Source organism: Crocodylus porosus, unplaced genomic scaffold (genome assembly GCF_001723895.1).
Source record: "Crocodylus porosus isolate Cpor-Errol unplaced genomic scaffold, CroPor_comp1, whole genome shotgun sequence".
NCBI lineage: Eukaryota > Metazoa > Chordata > Crocodylia > Crocodylidae > Crocodylus > Crocodylus porosus.
Genome location: NW_017728931.1, coordinates 79,486,691 through 79,501,149, shown reverse-complemented (window position 1 = coordinate 79,501,149; position 14,459 = coordinate 79,486,691). Strand labels below are relative to the sequence as shown.

The window sequence follows — 14,459 nt, the reverse complement described above, 5'->3', positions numbered from 1 at the left end:
TTTTGGAATAGGGAGAAAAGCAAAATTATAGGATTTTCCACAAAATGGAAAATACAGTTCCAAGCTCAAACTGTAATTTCTAGGATGGCCCCATTACAGAAACACAAATCAGAATCTGTGAATAAGTGGTATTGCTTTTTTTTTTTTTTTTGCACTAAACTTTATTTTTATGAACAGGAATAATAGCCCAGGAGGTAAAAGAACTTTTGCCTCAAGCGGTAAGCGAAGTTGGAGATATTACATGTGAAAATGGTGAAAAACTAGAGAATCTCCTCATGGTTGATAAGGTATGTTGTTACCAGGTGTATTATTTTTTATTGCCACTCCATTTTTGTGATGCATAAGTGCACATGGCATTTATGAAAGTTTACAATTTTTAACATATTTTTGAAAAATGTCATTATACATGAATCCTTTTTTAACCCAAAATTGCACACGTGGGTTTTGAAATTCATAACTCATTTGCTCTTTTCTTTTGAAGGAAGAAAGTTCCCTTCTTGAATCATATTCTGGCTTGAGTAGCTATAGTGATAATCCTGGCTATTTAGTAAATTAACTTTGGGCTATTTTTCTCCCCAAGATGCTTAGGAGGTAACCAACAAATATTCCTTTCTCTTTACCTATACCATCAGAACATATTGTTGAAACATATTAAAGTCTTGTTGAGGAAAATAAACACTGAAACTACAACTAGGTAGTCATCCCATGGAAATATGTCTTTTATATCCTTTTCAATAGCTGTTTGTATTAGGCTTAGTCTTACACTCTGTAATTTTGCTCACAAAACTGCAAATGTGTCTGCAGCTCAGAATATACCTATGGAGGCAGAACTCCTTTTGTGCTGTCAGGGCAGCTTCCCCAGACTAGGGACTGCCCGCTTTGAAGAACAGGTGTTGGGGGGTGAGGGGGAAGGTGTTTCTCTGCTGCTTGCCTCCCCTTCTTGAACAATGTGTCAAAACTCTGTACTTATTCTCCAGACCTGGGTCTGCAGTCTGAGGAGCAGGCAGTGGTTTTGTCTGTCTGCTCCCTCTCCTGGTGACATTTAAAGGGCACAGGGCCAGGAGCTGTGGCAGAGAAAAAACTTCCTTGGCCCCAGTTCCTGGTCCACAGCCTTTAAATGTTACCCATGCCACCCAGCTGTTCATGGTCATAGTCCTTTCAGCAGCAGGTGACTCCCATAGGTGCACATCACTCCTAATACAGCTGCTGTCCTGGAATCATGCAAGCTGCTGGAAGCCATGGGGATGTGAATGCACTTCGGGGACTACTGCCTGGCTGTGCTGCGGTGGTCTCCAGGCTTGAACGCTAGTATCTGATTCAATTAAGTTCTTTTCAATTAAGGCCCCAGTTTTTGTGGACATCGAGGGCACGTCTGCATCACTTCTGAGGCATGCCTGGTAGTGCCACTATAAAGTACTGACCAGCACTCTTGCTCCTGCACCAGATCCCAGAAATGAGGCAACTAGGCTTTCTTACAGTGACTGTGAGAGACAATTAACATAGCTGAGACTGAAACTAAAATCAGTGCTGGACACTTGGATTGTATTGGCTCGTTTACAGGAACTGTCATGTGTAGAGCAGAGCAGACAGGGCTTGCTTCATGACAGTAGATATATCACCAAGTCCAGACCTGCAGTTGATGCAAAGCCCCACTTTGGTCAGTTGGATTCTACGTGGCACAGGGATCTACCCATATGAAACTCGTTTTAAGATGGGGGTGGTGTTTGAGATGCGTGAATGTGTTGAACTTGCATTTGTGAATCTAAACTTATTTTCTGTTGTGTTGGCTAATGCCAAGTCATTTATTTCTGAAGGCCCTGGGCCAAACACAGTGGGGGGCCTAGACTATTATTGTTAGTCAGGCATATCTTAGTCAGTGAAGAGAGAGAGGTTTCAGTACTGGGGCTTAATAACTGGGGCTCTAGCTATTAAGGTGTAAAACTATCCAAGAGATTTCAAAGAGCAAAATTGTTTATTTGTGCATGCAAATTGCAATGCTTTAAAGTTAATGAGGGAGGAAAAAATGAATTCCCTTGTTCAGGTATATACTATATTGACTAATGGGTAAAGATATTCCTATTAAAATCATGATAGTAGTATTTTAGCAAAGCGTAAAATACATAGATGCTTAAAATGTAAATGTTGCCAAATATAATATGGATAGAGGTTTCTTAAGACTGGCTGCTGTACCTGTAGTAATATAACTGCAAAAAGTTTTTCTTTTGAATAGTAGTTAAATTAACTTAACACTAGAGAGAAGAATTGCATATTTGTGCACTTAACCTCACAAATACCAGATTTCTTATTCTATTTCATGTATAACTACTTTACATCAGCTACAAAAAGATAATTCTGAGGGTTCTATATAAAATATCTATCTTAGATACAGATATCTATCTTAGACCCTTATTTAAAAATCATGCCATATGAAATGCCTGTGGTACACAAAGTCATCCACAAGCTCTGACAATGAAGATTGTGCCTTTATTTGCACTACAATTTTTTCTTTATTTCTTGTCTTTTTCAAGTGGAGCAATAATATAAAAGTTGTATCTTGATAGGTCACTGAATAGTCACTCTTAAAATTCAGCTGATCATCTTATCTTTTCTTTCTGCCAGTAAGCCAATATCACAAAAGCAGATAAGACTCTTGGTCTCATTTTGTGGCAAGTGTTTATAGGATCATAAATAAAGAATATGCTTTTGATTTTCATAAGGCTGGAATTTCAGCAAAACTTGATTTGATTGGAAAACTCAACCAAAGTAGTATGAAATAGGAAATGGGATGAGAGAGGTTATAGAGTTATGCCAGTTACAATGGCTGGTTGGTTTTTTGCTTTATCCCATATTCATTGTAATTTATATTTTAACTACTTTTGCTGTATTCTATTGAAAGCCATCAGATGAAATATCTTTCACCAATATGGAATAGTCCATATTCTCCTGTATATAATCATATTTTATTAAGAAATAAGAAATGATGAAATTAAGAAAACATTTTACAAGATAAACTTGCAAACAGGCTGTTTGGTATGCTGTGCTTGTGAAGTTCAGGCCAGGGAAAATCTTCCACATGGTGAACAAGCTGGCAAATTCAAGCCACTCAGTCAATAAATCATTCATGATTCAGTAACAGATTAGAGTATTTTCCACTATCCATTCCATTTGCCAGTTAATTGTAGAATAAGTTTCCATCTGCACAAATTTGGCGGCTGCTGCTGGGCAGGGGAGGTGATGAATATTACCCCTCTCCAGTGATGGAGTTCCATCTTGCTCAGTGGTGAAAATGAACCCATGCTTTTCATGCCTACTGATTAAACTAAGGAAGGGGTGGAAGTTATACCTACCATTGAAAGGAATTAGTAATGGAGTTGCTCAAACTGTTGAAAATGATAGCTATTTGAGAGAGTGATTTCTAGGTACTTGTTCAAAAGCCATATTTTGGACTCAGTGACTTCAAAAGCATTTATTGCTGAATACACAATTTTCTGATTTAAGAAAGGTGTTTACAAAGTGGCTACAACTTCATAAAAATCTCTTATTCAAGGGAGTTTCACTTGGATCCATCTCTGACTTCCTAGCCCCTTAGCAATCCGGTTTAGGGAAGATTGAAAATTATTTGGTAAAACAACTTAGGGAAACTGTATTTTTGACTAAATGAAATCATGGCTGCTTTTTGTTGAAAGTATCTTGGGGAGAATGGCCAGTTTTGTGGAAAATCTAAATGCTTTATTGGAAAAAAAAAAAAAAATGGCCTGAAACAAAATTGCTTTCTTTTTCGAAGGGAAAAAAAGGTGCCTTGTGTCCTCCATTCTTTGATAGTGGTTACCTTTATTCCCCAACTAAGTAGCCAGTCCATCCTGAAATTTTGATAGGGTATTTTATATTACAGTATAAAATGAGATGTGATTTTTATCCTCATTGGGTCAACCTCCTTCAGCCGCTGCTAACTCCCTAATGCCTTCCACTCTGTATCTCTACATTTCTCTTTCACTCTCTCCCCTCTGGTGTTGCTCTGTAACTGTCCGTCTGGGTCTCCCATATTCTCTAACTCTCTCTGCAATTTCTTCTGAGTTTGAAAGTATTTTGTTTCGGTTTTCCCCCTCTGTGTGTTCCTTTTCCCTAGTTCCTCCTCCCCTCCACTACACCCCTCTGGCCTTTTATACTTTCTTGCTTGTTTTCCTCCTCACTCACTTTACCTCCATGGCATCTCCAATAAATTTTGTTCTTCCTTTCATCTGACACCCATAACACTGTCCTTGGGCTTACTTTTCTTGTTCTGCCCTCTTCTAATTTCTGTTGCGTTACCTTCTCCCATTCCAAAAATGCTTCTGATTTCTTACATCCCCTCTTACATCTCCATGGTCTATTTACTGCACTCTGGACCTAAGACTTCCCACATAGGTACATATACTCCCTCTAGACAGCCTGTCCTCTCTCTCTTTTTCCCAAGCTACAACTATGGCTTAAGGAATGATTCATATGTTTTCAATGTTTGTTCAAGTAAAAATAGTAAGGATACCTCACCAATAGCCATTGGAAGCCTGCTTAATTGATACTCAGGATGTTCTCCACCTCTGGGAGTAGGCACTGTAGAATCAAGTGCTCCAGGACTTGAAAACAGATAGTAGTGATTATCAGGTAGTAGCTTGACGCATTGCTTAGATCTTGTCCCGGTTTTGGGAGGCCAATGACTTTTGACATGCGCCAGATCTTCGGCAGCTTTCCTTTGCGTATTACCCTTGTAAAAAATTGAAACAACCAAGAATGAGCACGTGGGCCAAGATGCTTCAGGAACTCAGGGGAGATGTTGTCATAGGCTGGGGCAGCATCAGACTTGATGCTATTCAAAACCTTATTAAGTTCAAGAACTGTAAAGAGCTCTGGACAGGTTCTGGTCAAAGTCTGTATGACCAAGTACTTGCACTAAGAACATTCACTGAGAACAGTTTTCAAAGGAACCTCAAAACAGGCACTTTTTTCCTTGACCACACAGCAATGTACAGTGCTGTTTGGCACACTGGTCTGTTTGTAAAAATAGCAAGGGTCCTACCAGCATAGGTGACTGACATTGTCAAACTGATCCTTTGCAAGAGATGGTTCAGGGTGAACATGGGTGAGAAGACAAGCACTTGGAGAAGATAGACCAACGGACTACCTCAGGGATTTGTCTTTGCTCTGACCTTGTACAACCTCTATACCAATGACCTGCCACAAACCCAGTCATAGAAATTAGTTGATGCTGATGATATCTGCTGTGGATTCCAGGCCCAGATTTTCTTTGTGCTAGAACATACTGAACAGTGATGTCACAAAGCTAGCCAATTATTGCAAAACTTGACACCTCCAAGCATCAGTAAGAGAATTTCCAGAATTTCTACCTACACAATGCCAGTGTTGCCCAGGAGCTGAACACCTACCTGAATGGTCAGAGGCTGAGGCCAGGAGCACAACCCATCTACTTGGGCATGATGCTAGGCTGGACATTGAGCTACAGTGAATGCGTGAAAAAGACAGCAATGAAAGTTAAGCAGCTCAACAGTCTCCTTAACAAGCTGGCTTGTGTCGTCATGGGGTGCAAGAGCCTCAACCCTAAGGATGTCAGTTCTTGCCATCTTGTACTCTGTGGCAGAGTACTGCATACCAGTCTGGAACTGGTCATCACACACCAAATTCGTTGATGTGCAGCTACATTCAACGATGTGCATCATTTTGGGAACTCTTTGATTGATCCCTTGACCATGGCTCCCAGTCCTAAGCAACATTGTTCCCCCTTATATCCACTAGGAAGTTGCAACAAGCAGGCTACTGGAGAAGATCTATGCCAATCCAAGCCTGCACGACTATGTCTTAAATCTACCTGCTGCATGTCTATCATCACAATGTCCACTGTAGTCCAAACTGCTGCACCCAGACTGCATAGCGGAGACCCTCTGGTATGAGGAATGGAGGTCAACATTACCACCAAACAAATCCCTTACCATAGATGCTACAGTCTGCCCACCTGACTTTAACCTGCCATGCTGTCGGTGGGCCTTGCTGAATAGGTTCCAGACAGGGCAAAGTCTATGTGCAGCCAACCTCCACCAGTGGGGTCTTCACAAGAATCCAGACTATAGCTGTGGTAAAACGCACACCATGTTGCATATTGTCAATTGACTGCCTGATGACTAAGTTCAGTGGTAGTCTACAGGAACTGTACATGGCCACTGAGGACACTATTGCATGGCTCAGCAATTACACACACACTGGCTTACTGACCAGTAACCCTTACCTCTTTTGGCAGACATTTGGGCCTCTTGTAGACATGTATTTTGTACTGTTTTCAGTGAATTCATTGGGAGACAGAAGTCTACCGGTCTGAAGATATGTTGAATTCGGAGTTTTGGGGTTTTTCAGGGGAATCTGGTCTACATACAGAAAGCAGCCCTTCCCCAAACAGCCAGTAATTAGAGCACTTGTCTGTAGTATGGGTGACTGAACTTCAAGTTGCTGATCTGGTCTAAACCATTCAGAGCAGAGACCAGAAACTTGGCTCAGGTGAGTGCCATGGTGGTCAACTATTGGCTAGTTTGGCATGGGTTTCTTTCAATTGCTTCTGTTGGAACTGTTCATTTGATACAATTAATTAGATATTAATTAAGGCAGGGACTTTGTTGTCCTACACACAACCCAGACCACTGGCTTAATTTGGGATGAGGGTTTTTGTTTCCCTAATCCGATTAGCCAGTTGCCCAGTGACCAGGGCATTCACCTGGAATGTGAAAGACTTTAGTGAAAGTCATCTCCGATTGATATTTAATTATTTGTACATTAATTGTTGAGAGGGGGATTTCATAGGATAGGAAAAGCATTTAGTCCAGTTTGTATTCAGTACCTTCTCTTCAGCGAGTCACTAAAATCCTAATCTGCCCTTTCTTCCACAGAAAACACTTATTCATTTTGCTAGGTGAGTCATTTTCTTGGTTGCTCCAAGCTACCTAGGAGAGATTCATGCATGATTTGAGGAGAACAGAAAGGGCAATAGCTTCGTATCACTGATATGTGGACAAGTGACTGTATAATTGATTTCACAGTTCTAAGCACATGAGGCTATTTTGAAGTCACTTACAGGTAAACATACTGTAGGTCTCCCAGAAGTGGTCCAGTTTGCAGCTTACCACCAGTTGCCTCACTCTAGTTTTTTTTATGCTAAACAATGTACAGTTCTGTAGAATGTGGTCACCACTTTTTTAAATGCACTTGATATTTATAATTAGGGCTGGGTGTTTGAGTGGTCAAACAAAGTTTGGTCAGTTGGCCAGTCAAATATCAGTAAAAAAAAAAAAAAATTTAGAAATTGCCAATAGATCCAAATAATACTGAGTACAAATTTTCCATTAAGAAATGTGTCAAAAAACAATTTTAATCATAGTTCTGTCACAAAAACTACAAAAAATGTAGTTTTCCCCCCTAAAATTGCTATAAACTTTGACTGATCAAAAATATGCAGTCAATTGACCAGTCTATTGACAATATTTGACTGGTCAATTGACCGGTTCCCAACCCTATTTATAATAAAGTGAAGCTTTAAAAAGTGAAGTTATGCACTTGTTTCTGCAATCCAGCAACATTTACCACAGTAATTACTTCATTCTGATTATGCTTAGTGTGGGAAAGCAGTTCTAAGATGGTTAAAAAAACCCCCCATGCTTTCATCATGCTATTGCCATGGACCCATGGCAATTTCAGTTTTAGAAATGGGTATGTGTAGGTGGGTGATAACTGGGAGAATGCTGGCAACCTGCCCAATTGTAGATTTGGTAGCATAAAGGGAGAGAGGGAGTGAAGGGGAAAGTTGATTACCGGTACTGGGTGAAATTTGTACTGAAAAAATAAAAGGGAGTTTCAGTTGTGGTTTGAATAAAAAGTCAGCCAGAATGCAGAAAGATCATTGGGGAAGAAGGTGATGGTTGTAGAGTCATAATTAAATACTTTTCTATCTCCCATCCATGATGAAATGTGAACAATCCATTTGTCCAATGATTGTGCTCGCTTGTTCTCCCTGTCTCTGAGGTCATGTCCATATTATTTTCATGGTGCTTCCAAGACCATCACCACAAAGTATAACCTTGCCTGTTCACCCTTGCTCTGCACATGCCAGAGTACAGATGTGATCAGTGAAGCTGCTCTGAGGGTGTCTCTTGCCACTGTCTTTGAGAACTCTGCCTAAGCATGCTTGAGAGTGGCAGCAGAGGACACGCTGAGGAAGTTTTGGCCATGTAGAGCAGAAGCTGATTGTTGGTGCACACTGCCTGACAGTGCTTGGAGGACCACTGTGGAAGTGGTATAGACCTGCTCTCTGGCTAAGTATAGACAGTCAAAAAAACCCAAGGCTGAGTCAATTTAGTCTTTGCAGGTTACTCTAAACTGCAGAGATTAAACTAACTAATAAGCACCAGGAATGCGGATGGGGTGCACATGCACCCCCTACAAAAAGGCGCCATTGACACTGTTGGTGTTGTCTGCAGGTGGTTGCTGCTCACCACCTCCCTCCCCCTTGCCCCTGGTCAGCGCTCACCTCTTTTCCCCCTCCCCCCGTGACATCTGTGGGAGCTCCCCAGTTACCACCACCCCACTTCTGCTGCTGCCGTGCCCCTCCAGCCACCCGGAGCATGTATCATTCATGCTAACAAGTTAACAGACATTTATTTTTTGCAGCTACTTGCCTGCAGTAACTCAGGCCAGGAGTCAGGGGGTGCTAGAGCATGGCTCTCTGGCACATAGCCAGCATGGGCTGTACTTGCTTCCTCTTCCTGTTCCCCTGAGGTCTCTGGGATTTGCAGTCCAGAATCAGAACAGGAGGACTCTAAAGGGTTGCTCACTACTTCCTCTTCCTGCTTCCAGGTACCTCTGGGATTTGTAGTCCATAGTCGCAGCCAGCAGTAAGTTTAGCAGGGTAGGCCAACTCCCTTCTTGGGAGAGAGGAGGTTTAATCCCTCCCTGGCCCCAGCCGCCAGCCAGGGTTTTCCTTGGGAGGGTGGTGGTGGTGGTGGGGAAAACAGTCTCTACTTTCCTCCCCCTCCACCCCTAACCCTTCTCTCTGGAGCAGACGGCACAGCCTAGCCCAGGGCTGCAAAGTGTGCTAGGATGCTGGAGGACTCTGATTTAACTTGAACCAGGAAGGGGTCTGGGGCAGAAATTTCACAAACTGGTTTGATCCAAATCAGTTAAATCTGATACTATATTCAACCAGGTTTGTTTTAAACCAGTTTCAGACATTTTGAAACTGGTTTATGTGCACTGAACTTCTGTTCCGTTACAGGTTTAAACCACTTTTTGATGCCTTAAACTGGTTTATGTGTAACTTCTGTCCTTAGCCCTGGAGGCCAGGGGAATGCATGTTCAGTATAGCAGCAACACATAATGGAGCAGCTTGCCCACCCTCCTCTTATGTAACAGAATATGGTTTTTGCTAGCAGTTTCTGGAGCCAGGGTACAGCTAAAATAGTATAAATCCAAGTGCAGATGTCTACTCTGGTGCTTTTTAATTTTTCTAATTCAGCCCAGTGTTGTTCAAAACAATCTTTGACTATGACCTGCAACAGGGGTAGCAAACTCATGTGGGCCCACAGATCAAAGTAATAGTGGTCCACAGGCTAGATGAATGGTGCAGGGTGGGCCCCACAGACTGGTTTAAGCCCACAGACCTCCCCCTCCCCCCCCGCCCCATTCCAACCCACCATGCCAAGCTCAGTGTATGTAATGCTCATTCCAGATGGTCTGGGACCTGTCAGGAAGAGGTCCAGCATCCCAAGCACGTGGCTGCCACTACAGGAATGAGCCATGGTGCCAGGCTTCTTCCTAAAGTGCTGCTGGGGCTCCAGAACCACTGCAGTCAAGTGCCCAAGTGAGAACTATAGCACTGGAGCCTCAGCAGCACTATGGCTTCTGCCCACAGCTGCACAAAGTGCCAGGTAGAGAGTCTCAGTGCTGGAGCCCCAGTAGCACCATGGGGAAAATTCTGGCATCACAGGCACTTTGCTGCTTCCATGGGAATAAACTGCAGTGTTGCTGAGGCTCCAGCACTGTGAGTGTTGCCCAGGCATTTGGCTGTTGCCATGGGAAGGTCCCCCATCACAGCCACAGCCAGGGTAAAAGTCTCTGAGGGCTGGATCCAGCCTACCCATGTTTGACAGCCCTGGCCTACACAGTCCTTCAGTTCATTCACTTGCTTATTCAAGAGCTCATTTCCAATTTACTGCAAATTGAACATAAGCACTTTTACAACTCAAGTTAGCAATCTAGCAAGACGATTTTATGGTCCCAAGAGGCCTTGCATTTTTATGTTGTATTAACTTGTTTGTATCTTAAATACTTCAGCCTTCTTTGGATGGGTGGCTCTAAACATATCTGTAAGGGGATGTCAAATCTCATTGATTGATGCACTGTGTGTACCTCTCTTGTTTTTATGTTTGATCTTCAGGATCAGATCTTTATGGAGAACGTTGGTGCAGTTAAGCAGCTCTGTAAACTAACTAACAACCTTGAAATCAGGATAGAAGAATTGGAACTGTGGAATAGAAAACTGGCCAAGCTGAAACGGATAAGCAGTTTAAAGTCAACAGTCAGTGAAAAGAGCACGGTCAGGTATCCTCATTTCAGCTCCAGGGTATTTTCTTATGGTTCTGTTAAGGGATTTGATAATGCATCCTTGGTCTGGTACAAGTTAAAACTATTTTAGTCTGAAAGTGGACTCCAGTTCAATTCTAGATGTGCTTTCTTCCAGTTTTTATAATTCAAGTCATGTGCAGTACATGCACGCTTTCTCATTTCTTAAGTCACTTAAAAGTAATATCTCCATATTTGAAATGGTAGCTCAGTAGTGATTGCTTTTGGGAGTTCTGTATTCTAAGAACATGGTACAAGAATGGCTCTTGTTATAGCCTCATAACTTGGAAATTGCTGTTTAGAGAACTTCACAAAAGCCTCTTTTATGAAGCAAAACTTCATTACTATTTCTCTGAGAAAATGATGTGCATTTCATATTTCTAAATCTCTCTTTTTAAGGTTTTCTTTGAAATTTAGGTGTAGCATTTAATAGTATTCACCTGAGCAAGTTAACTAGAGGCTTTTGTTCTTGAAAATGAATTTAACGGCCCTTTTAATTTTTTTTTTCTTTTTAAATGTTACCATCACAAAAGCAAGTGACATTAAAATCCATCTTGAAAAACATCCATTTTCCATTTATTACTTGCTGAAGTATTTGAATGGTAATGAGTTTTTGTACATTACAGCAAATTCAGTCGACCTGCTAGTCTTCTACCCTCAAGAAAATCAGTTCCTATAAAAACCAGCAAGGTGAGTAAAATTAAATGTGTGGAGAGAGAAAGAAAGGAAGAGAGATGGAGAAAGAGTGACAGAGGGTTTTTTTGGTAAGGTTTAAACACAAATGTGTTTAATATTTAGAGGAAATCTTTTTAATTTGCTAAAGGGCTTTTAATGGGCATATATTACATCCTGTTAAAATCTATTTTTCGGTTGCATTGAAAATTATATTAGTATCTCTAAAATAGAAGTAGAGGAATCAGAATTCCTTAACTAAGATTATTTAGTATTGCATAATAATCAGCTGCTGCAGTAAAGGAAAAGAAAAATCAAAGAGAACGTTTATATGATTCTAATACAGGGGTATAGATTGCAGCCGTGTTGGTCTAAGGACATAGGCAGACAAGGTTCTTTGCGTGAATCTGATAACTTTCATTAAACCAACTTAAATAGTTGGAAAACAATTATTAAGCAAGCTTTCGGGTTCAAAAACCCTTCGTCAGGCTAAGGAAGCTTCAGCAGTTGATGTGTGCTCTTTCCCACTATCTAACCCAGGGACTTTCTACATGCTCCCTAAAATCCACAAACAAGGGAACCCTGGCAGACATCATACCCAACCGTTGGACCCTAACTGAGGAAATATCAGGTTTTGTTGAATCAATTCTAAAACCTCTAGTCACCCATGGAGCAAGTTTTGTATAAGACGCTACAAACTTTTTACGGAAACTTAAAAACATAAACCACCTTCCCACCAACACCCTTCTAGCCACCATGGACATTACCAGCCTATACACCAACATCCCACACCAGGATGGCATCCGAGCCTGCCTTACATATCTACAGGAACAAGATTACAACTCAGAATACAGACCCAAACATATTACTGACCTTGTACACTTCATCCTCACACACAACAATTTCACTTTTAATAATCAACACTTCTTCCAGATGATGGGAACAGCTGTGGGCACCAAAATGGCCCCACAGTATGCCAACCTTTTTATGAGCCACCTGGAAGAAGATTTCCTCAAGAACTGCACCATCAAACCCTTGTTATACTTAAGATATCGATGACATCTTCATCATTTGGACTGAAAACCTGCAATCTCTGATTGAGTTCCATCAGAAATTCAACAATCACCATCCCTCCATCCAACTTTCTCTAGAGTACTCCAGCACCAACATTTCCTTTTTAGACATGATGGTCAGTATCCAGAATGATAAAATACAGACCACGTTATACAAGGAACCTGCAGACCAATATCTGCACAGAACAAGCAATCGCCCTAAACACACCAGAAAATCTGATATACAGCCAAGCCCTCAGATACCACCGAATTTGCGCTGAAGAGAACACCTGGGATTGCCACCTCACCAATCTTAAAAAGGCTTTCACCCATCAAGGACTCTCCTCCAGAGAGACAGATCATACATTTGAAAGAGCCATCTGGATACCACATGAAGAACTGCTGCAGTACAGAAGAAAACCCCCCACAAATCACACACGGCTGGTTATGACATATCACCCCTCCCTCGAACCTGTACCGAAAATCCTCAAACAGTTGCAACCCATGCTAGAAAGAGACCCTACTCTTAAAAAGATCTTCCCAGAGCCACCCATCACCAGAAGCAAACTTCCTCAAGCCCAGAACGCACCAAAAGGATCCTGACCATGCCATGACAAGAAATGCAAAACCTGCCAACACATCTCCACCTCCACCACAATTACCAGACCCCGCAACAGAGCCATCAGCATTCCTGGATCTTACAGCTGCACCTCCAGAAATGTAATCTCTCTCATCCAATGCACCAAATGCCCTGATGGAAAATACGTATGAGAGACCAAACAACAACTGCGCACCAGAATGAATGCACACCGGATATCTATCGAAGGCAGGAATACCCAATTACCTGTGGGGGCACATTCTCACAAGAAAACCACTCTGTCTCCAGTTTCTCAGTCCTGATCCTCAAAGGAAACTTACAAAGCACTTCCCAGAGACGAGCCTATGAACTCCACTTCGTCAGCCTCCTGGATACTAAAAATCATGGACTAAATATAGACATTGGATTTATGACACATAACCTGCCTGACATCTGACTCCTTAAGTATCTCTCCACTAGTCATCCCCCTTCTCTCTCTTCTCCCGGCTCCCCTCCCCGGTTGTCTCTTACCCATTGACTCCTCAGTCTACATTTTCACTGACTACCTGTCTTGCATGCAGACCAGCCCAGCCTCTGGCTCCTTTACGTCTCATTCCATCCAGGAAGAGCACACAGCAACTGCTGAAACTTCCTCAGCCTGATGAAGGGTTTTTGAATCGGAAAGTTTGCTTAATAATTGTTTTCCAACTATTTAAGTTGGTCTAATAAAAAATATCAGGTTCACGCAAAGAACCTTGTCTGCCTATGATTCTAATACAAGCATTACTGATTTGGGGGGAAAAATGTTTATTCCTTGGAAATCAGTAATAGTTCCAAGCTTTGTGATGGGAGTGGTTGTGGAGTTTGGAAAGCATGCGACAGATACAGCCAAAGGGCTTAGTTTGTAATAGTTGTGTTCCCTGCATTCTGACACAGTCTCATTGCAAGGGACTGACAAAGTCAGAAGATATGGGTTGAGTTACTTCAGTCCAATATCTCTGGCCTTTCAGTATGATGTCTATGGCCCTTCAGGCTGCTCACCCTTTCAGAAGCAGATCCAGAACTTGGAAAAGCAGGGTGCAGGAGCAGCAACTGGTACTGAGGGGGTGGCTGAATACCCCCTCCCAGACTTATTCCCTACCCCTCCAACTGGGATAGGCTTGACTGCATCTTGAGAGGAACAGTTAGGGAATTTTAAGTCCCCAAAGCAGGTATGACTTCCTCCCCTCCTCTTCCCCTACTCCCTCATCTGCTGCTGCCACTGGTCGGGGGGTGAGGGGAGCTCCAGAGCCATTCAGCCAGGTGGCACAGGAACTGGGCTTAGCCTGGGACAGTGGCAGTTATGTTGATGGTGGACAGAGAGGTTTTTCCTCCGCAGGCCTGCTCCTGTGCTGGTAGGGAGCACCCAGGGGGAACCGTGCAGTAAGGGAGAACCCACCTGCCACTGCTGCTGCCCCTGGCTGACCCCCGCTCCTGTGCAGCCCATCTGAAGTAGGACAAGAGCTTCT

The 14,459-nt window shown here is 42.4% G+C and overlaps 1 protein-coding gene across 1 annotated transcript in view; it reads left to right on the top strand.

Moving 5' to 3' along the window:
* Positions 1–14,459, top strand: part of MYRFL (myelin regulatory factor-like) — a 78,011-nt gene that overhangs the window by 39,830 nt on the left and 23,722 nt on the right. Inside the window, 3 exon segments of the mRNA XM_019543938.1 lie at positions 178–287; positions 10,466–10,629; positions 11,277–11,340. Of these exon segments, the coding sequence (XP_019399483.1) occupies positions 178–287; positions 10,466–10,629; positions 11,277–11,340 (338 nt within the window).